The sequence below is a fragment of the Aotus nancymaae genome, unplaced genomic scaffold (genome assembly GCF_030222135.1).
Source record: "Aotus nancymaae isolate 86718 unplaced genomic scaffold, 86718_ANA_hifiasm-v0.15.2.pri h1tg000057l, whole genome shotgun sequence".
In the NCBI taxonomy this organism is placed as follows: Eukaryota; Metazoa; Chordata; class Mammalia; order Primates; family Aotidae; genus Aotus; species Aotus nancymaae.
This window is the reverse complement of record NW_026988471.1, coordinates 27,968,294-27,988,841: the sequence shown is the minus strand read 5'-3', so window position 1 is coordinate 27,988,841 and position 20,548 is coordinate 27,968,294. Positions and strand designations below refer to the sequence as shown.

The 20,548-nt window shown below is 53.0% G+C and overlaps 1 protein-coding gene across 1 annotated transcript in view; it reads right to left on the bottom strand.

Moving 5' to 3' along the window:
• The window catches only part of TOGARAM2 (TOG array regulator of axonemal microtubules 2), a 67,070-nt gene extending 48,584 nt beyond the window's left edge, over positions 1-18,486 (bottom strand). Inside the window, exons 1-3 of the mRNA XM_012475469.2 lie at positions 18,313-18,486; positions 3,744-3,870; positions 114-224 (exon numbers count right to left, since the gene is read on the bottom strand). Coding sequence (XP_012330892.2) covers positions 114-224; positions 3,744-3,771 — 139 coding nt within the window. The 5' untranslated portion in view covers positions 3,772-3,870; positions 18,313-18,486. The remainder of the gene's footprint in view (positions 1-113; positions 225-3,743; positions 3,871-18,312) is intronic.
• Between the last annotated feature and the right edge of the window lie 2,062 nt (positions 18,487-20,548).

Here is a 20,548-nt window from a genome sequence, read left to right as displayed (position 1 = left end):
CAGGAAAAATGACACCTGCTGGTAGTTTGAGAACCCAGCCGGCATCTGCCACACTCATTCCCACTCCAGGATGTGGCCAGGGGCCCTGACCAGGCCGGGTCTTCCCATCTCACCTTCTCCATGAGGCAGACTGGAGTTGATGCTTCCAGGCGGGAGCGCCCGGGGCCCAGCACCGGTCCGAGGGATGCTCCCACAGTACACAGCCACAGCGGGCGGGACCTTGGCTGGAGACAGAAGCACAGGAGAGCACCACCCAAGAGTCCTCCAAGGCCAAGACTGGGAGCAAACCAAGAACACCCGGGCCATACCCCTGGGCACTCCATCCCCACAGCGTCCCTGCCCAAAATACCAAGGCATGTGGGGGCCCCACGCCCAACACCAGAGCTTGACCAGACCAGGCAAGGTGCCTGTGATCGCCACCAAATCCCTCCAACCCCACCTGCTCCAGCCTCTCAGCCTGGCTGCCTCCTCCCTCTTTGCACCCTGGCTTTGCTCCAACCCCCCCTCGGTGCCTTTTCATCTCCTTCATGGGCTCCCTGTTTCCATCACCCAACATCACTGACCCCTGGAGTGCCCAACCCTGCTTCTGTCCACTAGCTGCTCTCCCCAAGACTACTTCCTCACTGCCACCCCCTGCAGATAACCCCATAGCTCCTACGCTGACCAATCCCACCCATTGCAGAGCAGAGCATCTGATTACCTTGCCAACTCCCTCTTGGAAGTCCCCAGGCACCTCATCGGCATGTCCTACAGTGCTCTTCCCTCTTCTCTCTCCTAAACCCCCTCAACTCAACAAAAGGCACCCTCTGTCCCCAATACAGGGATTTATGAATGCTCTCTTTGTGTAGGGAGACAGTAGTGGGCAAGGCTGACTCAGTCCTCAGCGAGATTTGAAGTCTGGCAGGGAAGACTTCACGTCTTCCCATGAAGACAATAATTAACAAGCAATGACAGTAGGGCCAGGGAGCCCTGGTCAGAGATGGGGACAGAAAAAGCTTTCCAGAGGGAGGGACCACTGAGCTGAGACCATACAGGAAGCAGGAGTCAGGAAAGAGGAGGGTAAGCTCAGCTAAGGTGTGCATTCCTTTAAGAAGCCTTCCCTCAGGAAATCAAGACCATCCTGGCTAACACGGTGAAACCCCACCTCTACTAAAAATACAAAAAATTAGCCGGGCATGGTGGCACGTGCCTGTAGTCCCAGCTACTTGGGAGGCTGAGGCAGGAGAATCACTTGAATCCGGGAGTCAGAGGTTGCAGTGAGCTGAGATCGCACCATTGCACTCCAGTCTAGCTGACAGAACAAGACTGTCTCAAAAAAAAAAAGAGAAGCCTTCCCATCTTTTGCCGGTTTTTAAAGCAAATTCTCCATTTTTTATTGCTGAGTTGTTTGAGTTCCTTATATATTTTGGTTATTAATCCTTTGTCAGATGGATAGTTTGTGAATATTTTCTCGCATTCTTCACTCTATTGACTGTTCCCTTGGCCGTACAGCTTTTAAGCTTGATGACATCCCATTTGTCTATTTTTGCTTTTGTTGCCTGTGCGTTTGAGGTCACTGCTGGGTAAATATCCAACAGAAAGAAGATCAGTACATTGAAGAGCTACCTGCACTCTCGTGTTTATTGCGGCATTATTCACAACAGCCAAGATATGGAATCAACCTAAGTGTCCATCAGCAGATGAATGGAGAAAGAAAATGTGGCACATATACACAATGGGACACTATTGGCCATAAAAAAAGAATAAAATCCTGTCACTTGGAGCAACATAGATGGAACTAGAGGTCATTATCTTTTTTTTTTTTTTTTGAGATGGAATCTCACCCTGTCATCCAGGCTGGAGTACAGTGGAGTGATCTCAGCTCACTGCAACCTCCACCTCCTGGGTTCAAGCAAGTCTCCTGCCTCAGCTCCCCACAACTGGGATTACAGGCATAGACTACCACACCCGGCTAATTTTTTGTATTTTTGTAGAGACAGGGTACCATGTTGCCCAGGATGGTCTTGAACTCCTGAGCTCAGGCAATCTGCCCTCCTCTGCCTCCCAAAGCACTAGGATTACAGATGTGAGCCACCACGCCTAGCCTGGTGGTCATTATCTTAAGTGAAGTAAGCCAGGCACAGACAGAGAATTACTACTTGTTTTCACTCATATATGGGAAAAGTCGATCTCACGGAGGCAGAGAAGAGAATGGTGGTTACTAGAGGCTGGGAAGAGAAGGGGACGGGATGAAGAGAGGTTGGTTAATGGGTACAAAAATCCAGTGAGGTAGAAGGAATATGATCTATTGTTTGATAGTGTGGTAGGGTGACTACAGCTCACAATAATGTATAATTCAAAATAGCTAGAATTGGAATGTTCCCAACAGAAAGAAATGGCCAGTGGTTGAGGTGATGGGAATCCCAATTACCTTAACTTGATCACTACGCATTGAATGCCTGTATGCAAACATCACGTGTGCACCCAGAAAATATGTACAACTATCATGTGTCAATTTTTTTAAGAGAGAGAAGCCCTCCCTCTCCTATGTTCCCACAGCCCCACGCACACCTCCATGTTACTCTCTCTTCCCCATGCCCCTCTCTGGTCCCGCCCTGTGGCTTCCCTAGGGGCAGGCACTGTGTCTTATTCATCTCTGTCGTACTGTACCTGCCGCTAAGCAGGAACTTAACAAACGTGGGTCCCACACCCTCCTGGCTCAGCCCCGCCAGAGCACACCTCACAATCATCCATGGGGCCCTAACCCACCACCTGGAGAAGCCCCCACGCAGGTGGAAACCCAGCTCATCCACCCGAGGCTGAAAGACTCCTAGTCTGGGACTCGGGAGCCTGGGTTCCCACTTTTTGCCACCTGTGTGACCTTGAGGAAATAAGCGAACTTCTCTGAGTCTCGGTTCCCACATCAGTAAAGCAAAGGAGTTGACAGCACTAAAGGTTCATACAACATCTTTATCCTATTTCTAGATATGGAGATTCTTCTTTCTAAGATTTCAGCACCTCCCACTTCCCCACTGGAATCTACATTCAGGTGGGATCTGGTTTAGCACTAAAGTGAGCAGGTGTTTTCCGATTCATATGTCGAAGCCCCCGGGAGTTCTGCCGTGTGCATCATGAGCTGTCTCCTGAATGGCTGCTCCGACCATCATGCTTCTCTGCCTTCCTTCCAATGGCCATCTGGCCCCTGCTCCAGCCCTGAAGGATGAAGCAGCTCCACACCTTGCCAGCCCCTATTTCATCTGCGACTGGACCAATCCCCTCACTTTCCAGAGGAAACCAGGGCTCACCAGCCAGCTCGCAAAAGCAGAGCCAGGCTTTGAGGCCCATCTCCTGATGCTAAGTGGCCACACACTGCTCTCACTCCCCAACCCGGCTGGCTAAGGAAATGGCACTATCCACCCTCCCCAAAGCCCCAGCCCACATCCGCTGCTCATCCACATACCCTTGACCACAGAACAGAACTGGCCCCTCAAGGAAACAGCCACCCTGATGCAAAGAGTGGAGGCAAAGCTCAGGCCAAGGTCCTAGAACATTCCAAGCCCCTCCCTAGGCCAGGGAGCCACCCAGACAGCCAGCTGGGCACAGCACGTGGGAGCTGACCAGGGCTGGAAAGGCATGGCCACCTGGCTGCACCTCCCAGCAGCCCTTCGTCCCCGCATCTCCCCTTTTCTGGCCCCTGGGAGTGTCTGAGGCAGATCCCCTAGCCCGGAAAACACCAGCAGCAGGCCTCCCGTGGTGCCCCTTACCTTCGGGGGCATCATCACGGGTGCCCATGCCCTGGGTGGAGATGGTGCCTGCAAGGTTGCCCAGAGGCAGCAGCTATTCCTGGGCACTGAGTATAGTCCTTGGGGGTCTAGAGAGCGCCATCCAGAACTAAGGGTGGGAGGAGAAGGGAGAAGTCAGTAAAAGCAAATTAACACTTTTAAACTACTTCCCAGAAAGCCCGTCAGGAGCCAAAGCATTATTGTCATGAAGAAATCGGCCGCTGAACCGAAGAAGGATACCGTTTTTCTGACATTGGATTCACAGACGCTTCAGTTCCCAAGAGCAAGGCCGCGTGGCTTTGGAAAGAGTTGATTATGTAGAGTGTCAACGAAACCCATCAACCTGCCGTCCCTTGTCACTGGGACATGGACATCCCTGGGTGGCGGGGAAAGGTGATTTTTTTCAAGGTAATGTCTGACACTTTGTTCTCCATAGTTCCTATTTGCTTTACCAGCTGCCCTGAAAGCCCACGGCGATGCTGGCCTCTGTGCCCACTCATCACGCAGGTGTTGGTGGGGCCTCCAGGACACTGGCTCTCCAGTGTCTCTCAGAATGCATGGCCATGACCTCCACGATGTCCTTGGCACTCATTCTCAGCTGACTGAACAAGTCACACCTGTGACCCCCTCAGCCACTGCGCTGCCCACACCTGGATCCCTCCAGCCCTCCCTTCAGCCTCTGGGGTCAGCCCTCAGCTCTTGCCTTTGACCTAACTTCATTTTCTTTTCTTCCCCTGTGACTCTGTGGCTTCACACAATTCTATGAATCCTTTGCTGAGATCATGGTGACCCATCTCCCCTGCTAGGTAACGGAGGTGCCTCCAGAGCTGATCTGTGGTAAAACCAGGGGTGAAGCCCACAGCTCCCAATTTCTACCCCAGAGAGGAGCTCCCGACCACAAAGCATCTGGGGACAGGGCAGGAACCTGTGCCAACTCCCTTTTCTGAGCAACAAATCCCAACTCAGGAACTGAGAAACCTGCCTTCCACCTGGAAGCCAGCCAGCCACTATCCCACCCAGGCCCCAGAAGGCAGAGCAGCTCCTAGCAACTCTCGACCCAAACACAGGCTGCAGCCCAGCCCAGCGCCCAGCCCAGCACACACCCCAGCGCCCAGCCCAGCACCCAGCCCAGCGCCCACCCCAGCACCCAGCCCAGCGCCCAGCCCAGCACCCAGCCCAGCACACACCCCAGTGCCCAGCCCAGCACCCAGCCCAGCAAACAGCCCTGCACCCACACCAGCACACAGCCCAGCACCCATCCCAGCACACACCCCAGCACCCAGCCCAGCAAACAGCCCAGCACCCACCCCAGCACACAGCCCAGCACCCATCCCAGCACACACCCCAGCACCCAGCCCAGCAAACAGCCCAGCACCCACCCCAGCACACAGCCCAGCACCCAGCCCAGCATCCACCCCAGCACCCACCCCAGCACCCACCCCAGCACACAGCCCAGCGCCCAGCCCAGCGCCCACCCCAGCACACAGCCCAGTGCCCAGCCCAGCACCCACCCCAGCACACAGCCCAGCACACAGCCCAGTACCCAGCCCAGCACCCACCCCAGCACCCAGCCCAGCATCCACCCCAGCACCCACCCCAGCGCCCACCCCAGCACATAGCCCAGTGCCCACCCCAGCACCCACCCCAGCACACAGCCCAGCATCCACCCCAGCACCCACCCCAGCACCCACCCCAGCACCCAGCCCAGCATCCACCCCAGCACCCACCCCAGCACACAGCCCAGCACCCACCCCAGCACACAGCCCAGCACACAGCCCAGCACCCACCCCAGCACACAGCCCAGCATCCACCCCAGCACCCACCCCAGCACCCACCCCAGCACCCAGCCCAGCATCCACCCCAGCACACAGCCCAGCACCCACCCCAGCACACAGCCCAGCACACAGCCCAGCACCCACCCCAGCACACAGCCCAGCATCCACCCCAGCACCCAGCCCAGCACCCACCCCAGCACCCAGCCCAGCACACAGCCCAGCGCCCAGCCCAGCACCCACCCCAGCACCCACCCCAGCACACAGCCCAGCACCCAGCCCAGCATCCACCCCAGCACCCACCCCAGCGCCCACCCCAGCACATAGCCCAGTGCCCACCCCAGCACCCACCCCAGCACACAGCCCAGCATCCACCCCAGCACCCACCCCAGCACCCACCCCAGCACCCAGCCCAGCATCCACCCCAGCACCCACCCCAGCACACAGCCCAGCACCCACCCCAGCACACAGCCCAGCACACAGCCCAGCACCCACCCCAGCACACAGCCCAGCATCCACCCCAGCACCCACCCCAGCACCCACCCCAGCACCCAGCCCAGCACACAGCCCAGCACACAGCCCAGCACACAGCCCAGCTCCCAGCCCAGCACCCAGCCCAGCATGGCCCTAGCCTCGTCTCACTCTTAGAACCTCAAGACACGAGTTCCCTGTCTGAGGAGAATTTTTCTCACAACCAGGGAGAGGGGAACTCTCTAAAGCTCTCTGTTTAACATCTGCCGGGATGAGAATTTGGCCACACGGTGATGAAAAGTGGTCACGAACCCCTGTGAGACATGGCACCTCTCCCAGGCAAGGTGAGGAAAGATTCTATTCCACAGGTACCAACACCTCAAACTTCACCCTCTGAGCTAGGGAAAAGGCTCAAGAGACCAGGCAACTGGTTTCCAGACAACGCCCAGAAGGAATGTGCCAGACTGGAACAGACTTTCCATGGCTGAATGACAGCAAACAAGCTGGGGTCCTGGGATCTGGGGGCTGTGAGAGCAGCAAGCCCTACCTGTTCCCCACACCCCTAACCAGAGGATACACTTTCTATGAAAATTGTATGCACAAGAGCAGTATTTAGCTAAAGCCTTTGTTCTCCTTGGCTGCAGATTAGAATAGCCTGGCAATCAATTAAGATTACAGATTTCCAGTCCCCAACTCCAGCCCCTACTGAATTAAGTCTAGGAAATAGGCCAAGGGGATTTTCTTTTCTTTAACTTCTGATTTTTTTTTTTTTTTTTTTTTTTTTTTGACGGAATCTGTTGCCCAGGCTGGAGTGCAGTGATGTTATCTTGGCTCACTGCAACCTCCGTCTCCCAAGTTTAAGTCATTCTCCTGCCTCAGCCTCCCAAGTAGCTGGGATTACAGGCATGTATCACCATGTCCAGCTAATTTTTGTGTTTTTTGCAGAGACGGGGTTTCACCATGTTGGCCAGGCTGGTCTCAAACTTCTGACCTCAAGTGATCTGCCCACCTCAGCCTCCCAAAGTGCCAGAATTACAGGTGTTAAGCCACCATGCCTGGCCTTAACTTCTGATTTTGATGTTCAAACAGGATTGAAAACCACTGGCCTGTAGTTCAGATTCACTTTATAATAAGATCTCGGCCCTATTTCTTACCCTAGGCTGTCAGAGTGGTCATTGCTGCCTCAGTTTCCCCAAAGCGATCACTCTCTTGGAGGTTAAAGACTTGAGCTGCCTGAGGGTACAGGATGCTTAAGTTTCAACAGCCACCCCTACTGCAATGGGCCTTCTGAACAAGACGGTTCTCCCACTGTAGCCTCTTCAGTGGTCAGAGGTCAACGGGCCAAGGCAGCCCAGCTTCGCCCGGTTCCAGGATACCAGCAGCATGGCAAGGAAACCTGGAGCCAGTCCACGGCTTGCCAAGGCATCCCCTCCAGCAGAGTCCCTCTGAGACCCTCTCAGGGTCTACACCTTCCACCCTTCAGATCTCAGAGTCTACAATGCATAATCTCCTAGGTGCCTGCCCCAGAGGAGGGGCAAAAGCTGCTAACGGACAAACAGCCTGACTTATGTGGGTGCAGTGAGAGGCACGACCCCAGGAAATCACTTTGGCCCAGGGGCCTGTGGGAACTGAGTGATCCATATCCAAACTATAAAAGTCAGAACCAGGAAGTCCAACACAAGTGTGGACAGAGCACAGACACCACTGAGCACCTGATCCCCAAGGCACAATTCACCGAGGCCCCATCGCACCCGGCACTGCTCTGGACACTAAGGCGTTCCTCTTCTGTTAGAGCAGCCAGGCCTGACTGACCCAAAGGGCTAAATGAGCCAGTGGATTCTGGTGACATCTTGTCCTCACCTCCTGATGCTCTGAATTGCTCCACCTGGCTGGCTCCTCCCCTCTCAGCCTCCATTTCCCGGCCCAGGGAATGGAGTGGCCCAAGATAAGTGACCGTTGTCCCCTCCTTCCATTACCGCTATGGCTACAGAGGTTCCATAGTGACCGCACCACAGGAATGAAGAAAGGTGACAGAGGGGACTCAAGTTTCAAGTGGAAAGCGAACAAAAGCTAACTAAGTCTGGCCCAGTAAAGAAGGTCAGCCCCAAGCACAAAATCCCAACCGCCTGGGGCCTCGCACAGTCCACAGGGAGCGCCCAGCTCCGTGTCCACCCTACTCCCAAGGAGCTGAGGAGAGACTCATCCCACCCACCACAGCCCCGGGGCTGCCGCTCCCCCAGCTTCTCTTGCTGCCATGATACCACCTGTCTGCTTTCAGGGACCTCTGAGAGGTCTCCAGCCAGAATTCTCATCTCCTCAGACAGAGCTGGTGGGAACACACAAAGGTGACAGAGAAAGGAAGGAGGGGCGATCCAGGCTGAGGGGAAAGGTGGCAGTGTTTCCAAACCCTCATTCTGGAACCAAATCATGGTCTCCACTGACACACTCTCGGAAGAGAGGCCTCAGATCTAGGCCCCCCTCCCGTCTCACACCCCACGAGCCAGTATGCACCCAAGTGCCCAACTCAGAACTCCTAGAACGCTGGCTGTGGGCTCAGACACAGCGGGGCTGGAATCCTGCCCCGGACCCTCTTGCATAAACTTGGGAAACTGATTTAATTCCTCTGAGCTTCAGTTTCTTAATCGGAAAAAAACATACTAAGAAGGGGTTTCGTTAGGAATAAATGAAGTAATGTTAGCAATAATAGTCCTATTGCCGGCATATGGTAATTGCTCTATAATCTCAGGTGTGAATCTTCCTTCTCCTTCCCTGGGGAAAAGCAAGACCCCTGCCCCTGCCCCACACACACACATACACACACACACACTCGCATGTCCATACACCCACACTGTCTTTAAAGTCATGACAGGCCAGGCCGCCATTCCTATAAGACAGACCCAGGTGACACAGACGCCTCTCATGCAGAGGAAACAGATGTGCCTATAGAATAAGAGGCTCAAACTAGATGTTGCCTTTGACCTCCAGCTCTCACCCATGAGCCCACACTCCTAAGCAAATGTTTTTCGTCATGCCAGGCAGAGAGGGTGGGCGGTCACGGTCATGCCAGGCAGGATGAAGTAACCCTCCCGCAGAGACGGCCACTTAGGGAGACGCTCCATACTGTCTGGCCAGGGCACCCGGAGATGCTCCATGGAAAAGCAGCATCCGTGCTGGGCCTGGGAGCAGGGTCTAAACGGGTAGGAAATGGGGTGTAAATGGGTAGGAGTAGGAGAGGCGCTCCAGGCTGAGGAAGGACACGGAGGAAATGCGCCTGTGAGTCTGGGGTCTGGAGAGAGGACCCAGGCCTGGTAAGCAGGGTGAGGGCCATTGGGAGAGACCCAGAATGCTCTGTCAGAGAGTCGGGGCCTGCTCAGCAACCCAGGGGAACTCCAAAGACTGTTCAAGGAGAGGAACAGCATTCTCTGATCTGCAGTTTCATACAGACCCCTGGAGTGGAACCTTAGAAGAACTTCCTAAGGAAGGGGAGCCACTGACAGAATTAAAGGACTGAAACGTAGCAATGTTAGCCCAGCCTCTGCACAAGGCACCCGAAATTAGTAACTTAACCATTATCTGACACTGATTACGTGGAGGTTTAGATCGGACGGAACATGCCTTCCTGTATCCCGTGCTATCTCCCTGAGGATAAGGAACAGCTACCCGGCCTCCACTCACCACCACTCACACACATCTCACCCTCTGCCCACCTTTGCTCCCCCACGGGAGGCAGCCCATCCCGTAGACCTCCAGGGAGGACTCTGGATGTTGTCAGGTGACCAACTTATGTGGCTCTTACCTCCAGAGTTCGGGCCATCACTGAGAATCTGAGATTCACTCACTCATTCAAACACGTCATAGGTACTAGGATATGAAGGGGAATAAGATTAAAATCCAGCATCTGCAAGCTGTGTGACTGAAGGCACATTGCTAAACTTCTCTGAGCCCCAGCTCTTTTAACTGCAAAATGGAAATCATGCTGTAATCTCGGCACTTTGGGAGACTAAGGGTGACAGATTGCTTAAGTTTGAGACCAGCCTGGGCAACATAGTAAAACCTCATCTCTACAAAAATACAAAAATTAGTCGGGAGTGGTGGCATGTGTCTGTAGTCCAGGTTACTTGTGGGGCTAAGGCAGGAGGATCACTTGAGCACAGGAGTTCGAGGCTGCAGTGAGCCGAGATTGTGCCACAGCACTCCAGTCTGGGCAACAGAGTGAGACCCTATCAAAAAAAAAACAAAACAGGATAATGCCTATCTCACTTCAATATTGCATTCAATAAAATATGAAAAGCAGGCCCAGCGCAGTGGTTCATGCCTATAACCCCAGCACTTTGAGAGGCCGAGGTGGGCAAGTCACTTGAGGTCAGGAGTTCAAGACCAGCCTGGTCAACATGGTGAAACCCCGTCTCTACCAAAAAATACAAAAATTAGCTGGGCGTGGTGCCACATGTCTATAATCCTAGCTACTCAGGAGGCTGAGGGAGGAGAACCTCTTGAACCTGGGAGGCGAAGGCTGCAGTGAGCCAAGAGATTACACCACTGCACTCTAGCCCAGACAACAGACCTAGACTCCATCTCAAAAAAATAAATAAATAAAAATACCTGGCCACAAGGGAGTGCCCAAAGCTAAGGAACAGCCCAGGAACAGCAGCACTGAGCAGAGATGGGCAGAGAAGGAGAGGCCTAAAGGAGTCTGAGCAAGGACAGCCAGGGAGGCCAGGGGAGCTGGTGCCAGGAGAGCCAGATGAGCAGAGAGTGCTTAGAAGTGTCAGCTCAGCCAATTGGATGTGACCATTAGGGAATCGTCAGGAGCTTAGTGAGAGCAATGTCTGGCCTGTGGGACTGTGGGGGTGTCGCAGAAAATGGCTGTGGTCTGAGGCATGGGTGGAAGGTGAAATAGAGACAGTGGGTCCAAACAACGCTGGAGAACTGGGATGAGAAAAGCAGGGACTGGGGAGTCGCTGGAGGACGATGAGGGTGGATGAAGTTGTGCTGTTTATTTGTTTGTTCTCTGTATTTTTCAGGGTAGGAGATTCTAGAGCATGTTCACAGGAGGAGGAGAAAGAGCCAGAAGGAAAAGGCTGAAGACATGAGGGAGGGAGGGGAGCTGATGAAGCAGGAGCCCAGCGTTCACAGCCGAGGGAGAAGGGCACAGGCTGGGCCAGATGGGAGCGCCAGTCCTTGGGTACTGGAGGAAGAGCGAAGGGTCCTCCAGAGGGAGAGGTCAGGAAAAGAGAAAGGACACTGGAACTTCCAAGTGGAGCCCAGACCTCCCTCTCTGGAGCCGCAGACAAGCTGCGGGGAGCTTTGGATGGCTCCACCTGCGTGTCCATCTTTATTAGCTTGGGGCAGGGCTGGATTCCACAACAACCCTCAACTCGGCCACTCCTAGAGCTGGTGGTCCCAAGAGCCACTTCACCCCCAACTGGGAGACTGATGTCCATACCCACCAGACCCCCTGTGCGGGCATCCAAGGTCCTTCTCCTACTACTCAAGCCCCTGACTCCAGCTGTGACTGTCATGTGGGGGCCAGCAGGAAGGCCGTTCCCAGATGAGAACCCCCCCACCACAGCTGGGCGCCTTCACCAGCTCCGGGACTACCACCACTGCTGCAGACGGCGTCTCCTCTACTATTCCTAATACTCCTGCAACCACTCTGCTCTCAGACAATATGAGGTGCAGCCAGCCAGCGATTCTACAGAACACAGACAAAGGGACAAACAGCTCCAGGCTCATGGCAATAACACAGTAGCTGCAGTGTGACTGAATGAACGAATTCAAAACTAAAACATATCTTCCAGACAGTCTTGTTGAGAAGAAACTCAGTGAAGGAATAAACATTTCTTAGTTCCATTTTGCTACGTACCCAGGCAATGCTTCCAAATATTATGTCATTGAGTTTTGGAAACAGAGAAAGAAAGTACATCTTTTCATCCTCATTTTATAGATAAGATGACTGAGGCTCAGAGAGGTTAAGTAACTAGGTTGAGGCCACAGAGCTACTAAGTGGAAGAGTCAAGGCTAGTGGTTTCTGCTCATGGAGGTGGTAGAAGGTAGTATTTCAGGGCATGCATTCAGGAGTCAACAGACTTGGGTTCAATTCCATCACCTACTAGGTGTATGACCTCAGACACATGATTAAAGTTCTCTGAGTCTCCATTTAACGTCTCCATTTAAATTCCAAATAGAAATAATATCTATCTCCAAGGTTATTGAGAATATTCCAAAACATCAGAAACATTTAATAGACTGATTGGGTCCAAGGGCTTAATCCACAGTGACTATTAATAGTATCGGCTGTTTAGTAACTGTTTTGCTGTGTTCAGATGTTCAGGAAGAGGGGAAATACCCATTTTGAAAGTCTTTGGAGCCGGCGCAGTGGCTCACGGCTATAATCCCAGCACTTTGGGAGGCTGAGGCGGGCAGCTCACCTGAGGCTGGGAGTTCAAGACCAGCCTGACCAACATAGAGAAATGTCTCTACTAAAAATACAAAATTAGCCGGGCATGGTGATACATGCTTGTTATCTCAGCTACTCAGGAGGCTGAGGCAGGAGAATCACTTGAACCCGCGGATGGAGGTTGCAGTGAGCTGAGATCTCGCCATTGCACTCCAGCCTGGGCAACAAGACCGAAACTTCATTCCAAATAAAAAAAAAGTATTTGGAGCAAGAAGCTACAGAGGCCTGGCTGAGGCCGGACAGCAACACAGAAGTGCCACCTTGTGCAGTGGGCAGTCCTTCCATTTCCTGAGCTGTCAAGGGTGAGCAGGAAGCAATGGGCAGGCTGGGGCAGGACACTCAGAACAGGGGTCAAGCACCGCCTTGCTGGGAAGAACCTTTCTTAACGGAACAGTCTGTTCAGGAGGCAGTTCACACCTGCATCTAATGACCTCCCAGGACAGGGCAGAGGAAGTGGTGAGAAACTCAAAGCAGCACTCGCCAACTTTTTGTGCCCAATACCGCTGAGGAAATGCGGCCATCCATCTGTAATAGCAGCTCAGTGGGGTGTCTTGGGTTGGGGTGGGTGGGCCACAGGATTTGAAACAGCCCCTCCCAACCCCAGGAAATTCTGATGTGACAATTAATGGTCTAAACGATATGGGAAAGCCTAGGGTGAGAGAAAGTTTTATTTAGGCTGTTTTTGAAAAACAGGTAGGTGACAAGCAGGGTTGCCATGTTTAATTGTCTAGGTTGGGCACTGCACAAGGGCATCCTAATTAAGGAGACACCTCTCACACCACATCTTTTTTTTTTTTTTTTTTTTTTGAGACACAGTTTCACTATGTCAGCCAGGCTCCAGTGCAGTGGCATGATCTTGGCTCACCACAACCACCGCCTCCCAGGTTCAAGCAATTCTCCTGCCTCAGCTTCCCAAGTAGCTGGGACTACAGGCGTGTGTTGCCATGTCCAGCTAATTATTATTATTTTTATTACTAGTAGAAATGGGGTTTCACCTTGTTGGCCAGGCTTGTCTCGAACTCCTGACCTCAATGATCCACCCACCTCAGCCTCCCAAAGTGCTGGGATTATAGGCATGAGCCTCACACTACATCTTTTCCAAAGTCCTGGCAATGTTGTTTTAGACAATCACTGTACATATTTATACATTCATTACAGTCTCTTTCTGATGAATAGAAGAAAAGTGTCTTGAGAAAGAGACATCTTTTTCTAATTCACAAAAGGAACCATATAAATGAACTGTAGTCCTAGTAAAGGATGTGTAACTTATACATAAATTTACAAAATTCAAAATCTTCTGAACCTGCCCCCACCTTTGTGTATCGTGTTGGTACAAATATAAATTAGAGATGAATCAGAACTTGGGCTAGCAATTTAACAGACTTTCCTGTGCCTTTCTCTTGTGGCTACATTTTAAGCTGGAAGGGACCTTGGAGGTCAGCTAGTCTCCTTCCTTGTAAATAGGGGGTTAATCTGAGGCCCACAGAGGCCGTGTGGCTTACTGTCTTAGCCTGCTCAGGCTGCTAGAACAAAATACCATGGAATAGGTAGCCTCAACAACAAAAATTTAGCGGGGCACAGTGGCTCACGCCTATAATCCCAGCACTTTGGGAGGCTGAGGCAGGCAGATCACCTGAGGTCAGGAGTTCAAGACCAGCCTGATCAAAATGGAGAAAACTATCTCTACTAAAAATACAAAATTAGCCAGACATGGTGGTGCGTGCCTGTAATCCCAGCTATTCGGGAGGCTGAAGAAGGAGAGTCGCTTAAACTCAGGAGGCAGAGGTTTCAGTGAACCAAGATCATGTCATTGCACTCCAGCCTAGGCAATAAGAGCAAAACTCCATCGCAAAAACAAAAACAAAAACAGAAATTTAGTTCTGAAGGCCGGGAAGTCAACTTGCTGGCCAATTCTGTTCCTGGTGAGGACTCACTTCCTGGATGGCAGGTGGCTATCTTCCCTTTGTCCTCACACGCCTCACATGGCAGCGAGAGAGAGCAAACTCTCTGGTCCCTTCGTCTAAGGGCACTAATCCCATCATGAGAGCACCACCCTCATGACCTCATCGAAATCTAATTACCTCCCGAAGGCCCCACCTCCTAATACCAACACATGAGGGTTTAGGCTTTAACATTTGCATTTGTGGGGTCACATGCATTCAGTCTATAACACATACATAAGGCCATCAGGAGCCAATGCCTATCCCAGTGTCCATACCCCTGTAGGCATCACACTGGCTGCCAGGTGGCAAGGCCTTCAACAGGACTGGGAGGAAAGCTTCCTTCTCCAGCTTCCCATCAAGACTTCCCCAAAATGGTCACCTTGCCATGGCTGTGCCTGGTCAGAGAAAGTGCAATGTGTTTCCAAGGACTAAGGTTTTTGGAGGGGTTGGATGCTACTGCATCAATCCTGCCTGAAATCACACAGCCATTGGCTGGGGCTTGGAAGTCTTCTGCCCACCCTGAGATTTCCACCATTGACGTAAGAGTTATCCTAGCACTTGATCATAGTCCTGGAGTCTCGAATGAAAAATGGCTTGGTCCACTGCCCCAGGAATGCCTTCTGCAGGGTTTGGCTGATCAGTTGAGGATTCCTGCCCAGTAACTGGAGCTTGAATCTTCAAACTATAGACTGTGAATACACACATGTACTTGGAGGGTCAGAAGGGACTAGGAAGCAAGAAAGCATCTTGTCCAAAGTCTCAGCAAAGATGTATTGACATGACTCTAGCTTCTGAATGTCTGTCACATCCCAGGAAATGACTCTTGGCAAAGACCTCCCTGCAAGAAGCTCAGAAGACTTCACACCCAAGCCCTGTCCCTTCCCAATAGCCCATGAGAAAGTCGACTTTCCTTGAACAGGAGCTAGCGTGTTGCACGTGCCTCTCCAGGGCATACACTGGGTTTTGCCTGGGAAACGTAAATGCCTTCTGTGGAGGGACTTTTTTTTTTTTCTGTCTTTGTTTTATTGAAGAAAAATCCAAGACCCAGGAAGGAATGTGAGTTGGGCCAAGAACCAGAGGTTTTAAAACACAAAATGGGAAACTCAGACTTCCAGACAGTGGCTCTGGAGCCTGGCTCTGTAATTCAAAACCAAGAAGTATGTGGAAGAGTGATTGGTCCTCCAAGAAGAAGAATGGAGGAGAGAGATGGAGGGGTAGGGAAGGCAGAGAGAAAAATGGAGCTCAAAAGCCTGAGCATCATGAGGGGTTGAGATCACAGAAAGCAGAGGAAGGGAGGCACCCAACAGGGAAGGAAAGGGGAGAGGAAGAAGATCTGGGGCAGATGCCCACCCCCCTGGTAATCAAGAAAATGCAAATGAAATGCTACCACTATCTCACAAAGATGGGCAAAAACTGAGATGAGTGTCAATGCCAAGTACTGGTGAGAGCACAGAGCAATGGGAGCACTCGTGACAGCTGGCAGGTGAGGTGCAAATGGGCACAACCCCTTGAGAAAGCAGTCTGGCTTCACCTGATAAAGCTAAAGATGCACAAACCTAATGTTCAGCAATTCCGCTCCCAGGAACCCACCCTTGAGAAAATCTTGCACAGGTGATCCAGGAAAGGAGTTCAAGAGTGTCCAGAGCAGCTCCATGGATAATGACCAAAATCAGGAAAATATCTAAATGTCCAACAGGAGAATGAAGGAATAAATCATGGTGCACCCACAATATGGGATATTACAGGGCAATGGAACAAACAACTGCCCCACTCAACACTATGGACAATGCCACAGTGTAATGTTTAATGAAAGAAGTGAGACCCAAAAGACTACACAGAGTATGACCCTACTTCAGGCCAGGCTCAGCCAGGTCTTGAACTCCTGGCTCAGGGGATCCTCCTGCCTTGGCCTCCCAAAGTGCTGGAATTACAGGTGTGAGCCACCATGCCTGGCCTATGTATGCATTTCTAAACACTCAATGTAATTTTGTCTTCCTTTGAACTTTATAGAAGTAGGGTCATACTCTGTGTAGTCTTCTGTAATTCCAATACTTTGGAAGGTCAAGGCAGGTAGATCACGAGGTCAGGAGTTCAAGATCAGCCTGGCCAAGATGGTGAAACACCATCTCTACTAAAAATACAAAAATTAGACAGAAGTGGTGGTGGGCACCTGTAATCCCTGCTACTTGGTAGGCTGGGGCAGAGAATTGCTTGAACCCAGGAGGCAGAGGTTGCAGTCAGCCAAGATCACACCACTGCACTCCAGCCTGGGCAAGAGAGCGAGACTCCGTCTAAAAAAAATAAATAAATAAGGGTTAGCTGGGCATGGTGGTGTGCACCTATAGGCCCAGCCACCTGGGAAGCTGAGGTAGGAGGAACACTTGAGCCTAGAAGGCAGAGGTTGCAGTGAGCTGAGATCACGCCACTACACTCCCACCTGGGGGACGGGGTGAAACCCTGTCTCAAAAAATGAAGGGAAATTAAATTAAAATAGAAATGCAGACGTAGATGGAAAACTTGATAGAAAAGCAAGGAAAAATTCGGAGCATGATTAAGCCTAAGGGGAAAGGAGGCAGCTGTGATGAGGACAGGCCCGTGGGGGTGGGTTCTGGGAAGCAGCCAGTGTGACTATTTCTTGGCCTGGGCAGTAGCTACGTGGGCATTCACCTTATAATTATCCCTCACACTGCGCATGCATTTTCTGCATTCTTCTGTCTGCAATAATAAACTTCCAGCGTCCTGTGCTGGTGAGCAGAGTCTGGTGCCTCGGAGCGGGCTGTGGGGTCAGCGGAGGAGGTGCTGCCCTCGGAGCAGATCTCTCCAGAGCTCAGGTGAACTTCTCCCCATCCCTTGCCCCCAACTGTGTTCCCTCTTTCTTCAAATCTGCTAGTCTCTGGTTCCATGGGCTGAAACTGAGCCAGTCCTGGAAGCAAGCCAGCCTGTGGCTAGAAGGGAGCAGGGCCGTCTCCTGCAGGGCATTATTGCGAAGGGTGAGGAACTGCCCGGTTCAGGATAGAGGCGATTATGGGCCCCTCACACCACTTCCCGGGGCCAGGGATCGATGCCCTGCGGCCAGCCTCAGTGACGCTCCGACAGAGCAGGGTCCCCATCCCTACCCTCCCTGCGCTCCTGAGGACATGGCAGCCTCTGAGGTCCTCTGCCAGCACCGGCCCTTGCCCTGGAGAAGTGACTGGTAAACCTAAGTTTCAGGACACTGAAATGTGCTCCAGAAAGAAACACACCAGTCTCCACCGTGACAAAAGCATCAATGGCAGTAACTTCCCTTCCGCACACGGGCTAACGCGCTGCTGCCCTCCTGACTGTCCCCATGCTCGCATGCGGCACCAAGAGAGGCTTTTCTTAAACCCCTCCTCACAGATAAGAGACCTGAGGCTGACAGAGGCAAAGAGCACAAGTCCACACAGCCAGAAAGAGGGGTGTTAGAATTCAAACCCAGAGCAGAGTCCCTCCAAGGCCTGTGCTCTCGTGGGGTACCCCAGCACCCCCAAGCACGGTGTCGTCCCCACAGCATGCCCCCACCCCTTCTGGCACCATCGCCCACAGCACCCCAGGGAGCCGTTGCCCTGTGAGGGTTCTGCACTCAGAGGCCATGACTCAGGGAAGGGCCAGCCCAGGCCAGCCCCTCCTTCCTTGGCTCCCAGTGCTCAGAGAGCAGTGAGTCCCACCTCCCTTAGAGCCGCCACATGAAGGCCCAGAGAGGGTCAGGGACCTCCCCATCGTCACACAGCCTCCATGTCACGGCAGGATGCCTTTTCTTTCACTGTACCTTTGTGCTTGCTCCAGTTCGGGTCCTTGTCCCTCCCTCTAAGGACTTCAGGGGTCTTGACCCGCCCTCCCATTCGCCTCCCCACAACAGGCAGCTCGGTGGACCTATCACCTCTCACCTCTCTGTCCAGAGGCCAAACCCCTGTCACTGGAGGAATCCAGGGTCCTTGGTCTCTGTAGAGACGTTGATGCTCATGGGCCCAGGGAGGCAAGGATGGGGCCGCCCCAGGACTGGCCCACCCTGGTCCCCCCAAGCCACGCAGTCCTAGGCCGAAGCCTCCTGTCCAGGCAGATGCTGGGTGGCTGTGAGCCCCGCTGCTGGCGTGCTCCAGCTCTCAGCAAAGCTCTCCTTGAATAAACAAGGCTGCATAGCAACCACTCTCTGAAGGAGCGCACAGCTCCCTGTGTGGGGGAGAGACAGAGCCAGGAGACTTTTCCCCTTGGTCTCATTGCCTCTGTGGCTCATCCAGGTACAGGCACTCCCAAGTGGCCGATCTGTCCTCTGGGGTCATGGACACCACAGAAAGAGAGCGCACTGGGCCCCCCTGCCTGGTGGCTGCAGCCAGGAAGTGCATAGCAGGCTTGGCGCAGGCATGTTGTTGGCGGTGGAACCCCTGGTTTTGCTTATGGCCTCTGGGCTCAATCTGCTTCTGTTTACTAGCTCTTCTTGAGGCACAAGAGCAGAGGGAGCATCCAGGCCTTGGCAGCAGGCAGAGCTGGGTTTGAATCCTGATCCTGCTACTTCCAGCTCTGTGCCCTCTGGTCAGAACTTACCTTTCTTGACCTCAGCTTCCTCATCTATAAAATGGGTACAACAATAGTACTGACTTGATAGGGTTTCAAAGGTGCATGTAACAGCTGTAGTTTTGTCTAGTACTTGGTAGGCTCTCCATCACTTCCCCAGAAATCCTTGCAGAGCAGGAAGCCTGTGGCCTTCCTCCCAAGCAGATTTCTCCACCTTCACTTTTGGAAAATGGGATCCTAGCAGCTCATGTGTGCTTCCTCACTGAGCCCAGGCTCTTGGGCAGAAATCCCAGGCTGGCATCCTCTCCCTGGAATGACAGCCAGTCCCACTTCTCACGCTACCCGCTTCTAGCCCTCACCATCCGGGGGGCACAGAGCAGGAGCCAAGGACTCCATTTGTATGCAGGCTTGCAAACAGCCACTCGCCCAAAGACACTGAATTTTCCCAGGCAGCTCCTCCCCATATTCCATATAGAGGAATCGGCAGGTGTGTGGAACACGCAGGGAGGGCTGGTGGGAGGCTAGCTACACCTCCACGAGGCCCTCTGAAATGTTTGCACACGGGTAGCTCCTTCCTGGGACTCTCTCCTCTTCTCTGAGATGGCCAGTAGGGAGCAAGGAAGAAGCAAGGAGGGCAGCCAACTATGACCGAGAACAAGATCCTCCAGGGGCGGGTGCTGGCCCCGAGCCAGAGATCAATGGAACTCCTGAACCCCCTGCAGCAGAGACGCACTTCTTCCAAACCAGGAACGGTGTCTGCATGGATTCCCCCGGGAGACAGGGATGAAGATGCCCAAGAGGTTACAGGTGGGGAAAGAGAGGCCTGGCAAGGCAAGCCCTGGCCCCAAGCCACACAGCTTGTGAGTGACAGCGAGTCACTATGGGAACCCAGGGTGGGGACGTGACAAGGCAGGTTTTGATATCCCTCAGCTCTGCGTGGGAAACAGTGCGCGCAGCTCCCCGAAAAGCCATCCTCACATTGCAGCTTGAGTCAGAGCTTCTAGAACACAGATCCAATGTCTGTGCCCTGCTGGACACCCCTGGAGGCTCCTGCTGTCCTTGGAGTAAGGACCAGACTCAGCACCATGGCCGCCAAGCCCCTCCAATCAGGCCCCACTGCATCCTCGTTTGGCTCCCAGGCTCTTCACACTCTGCCTCCACTGCACGGCCAAGCAATGCGCGTACCCGAGGTGGGGCGGCCATGCTCTGTGCCAAGTGCTAGGGACACAGGAGGCAGCACAGCCTGCCCTTGGGAGCTGAGTGATGGAGAGGGGCCCCATTAGGTAACGCCCTGCTCATTTCTGTGTTGCCTGCAATAAGGGAGCACAGGCAGGCTGCATCGATAGCAGTAAGAGCTGTATTGATAGCACAGCCCTTAAGAACCAGGGCTCTGGCCGGGCACGGTGGCTGATGCCTGTAATCCCAGCACTTTGGGAGGCCAAGGCAGGCAGATCACGAGGTCAAGAGATTGAGACCAGCCTGGCCAACATGGTGAAACCCTCTCTCTACTAAAAATACAAAAATTAGCTGGGTATGGTGGCACACGCCTATAGTCCCAGCTACTCAGGAGGCTGAGACAAGAGAATCGCTTGAACCCGTGAGACAGAGATT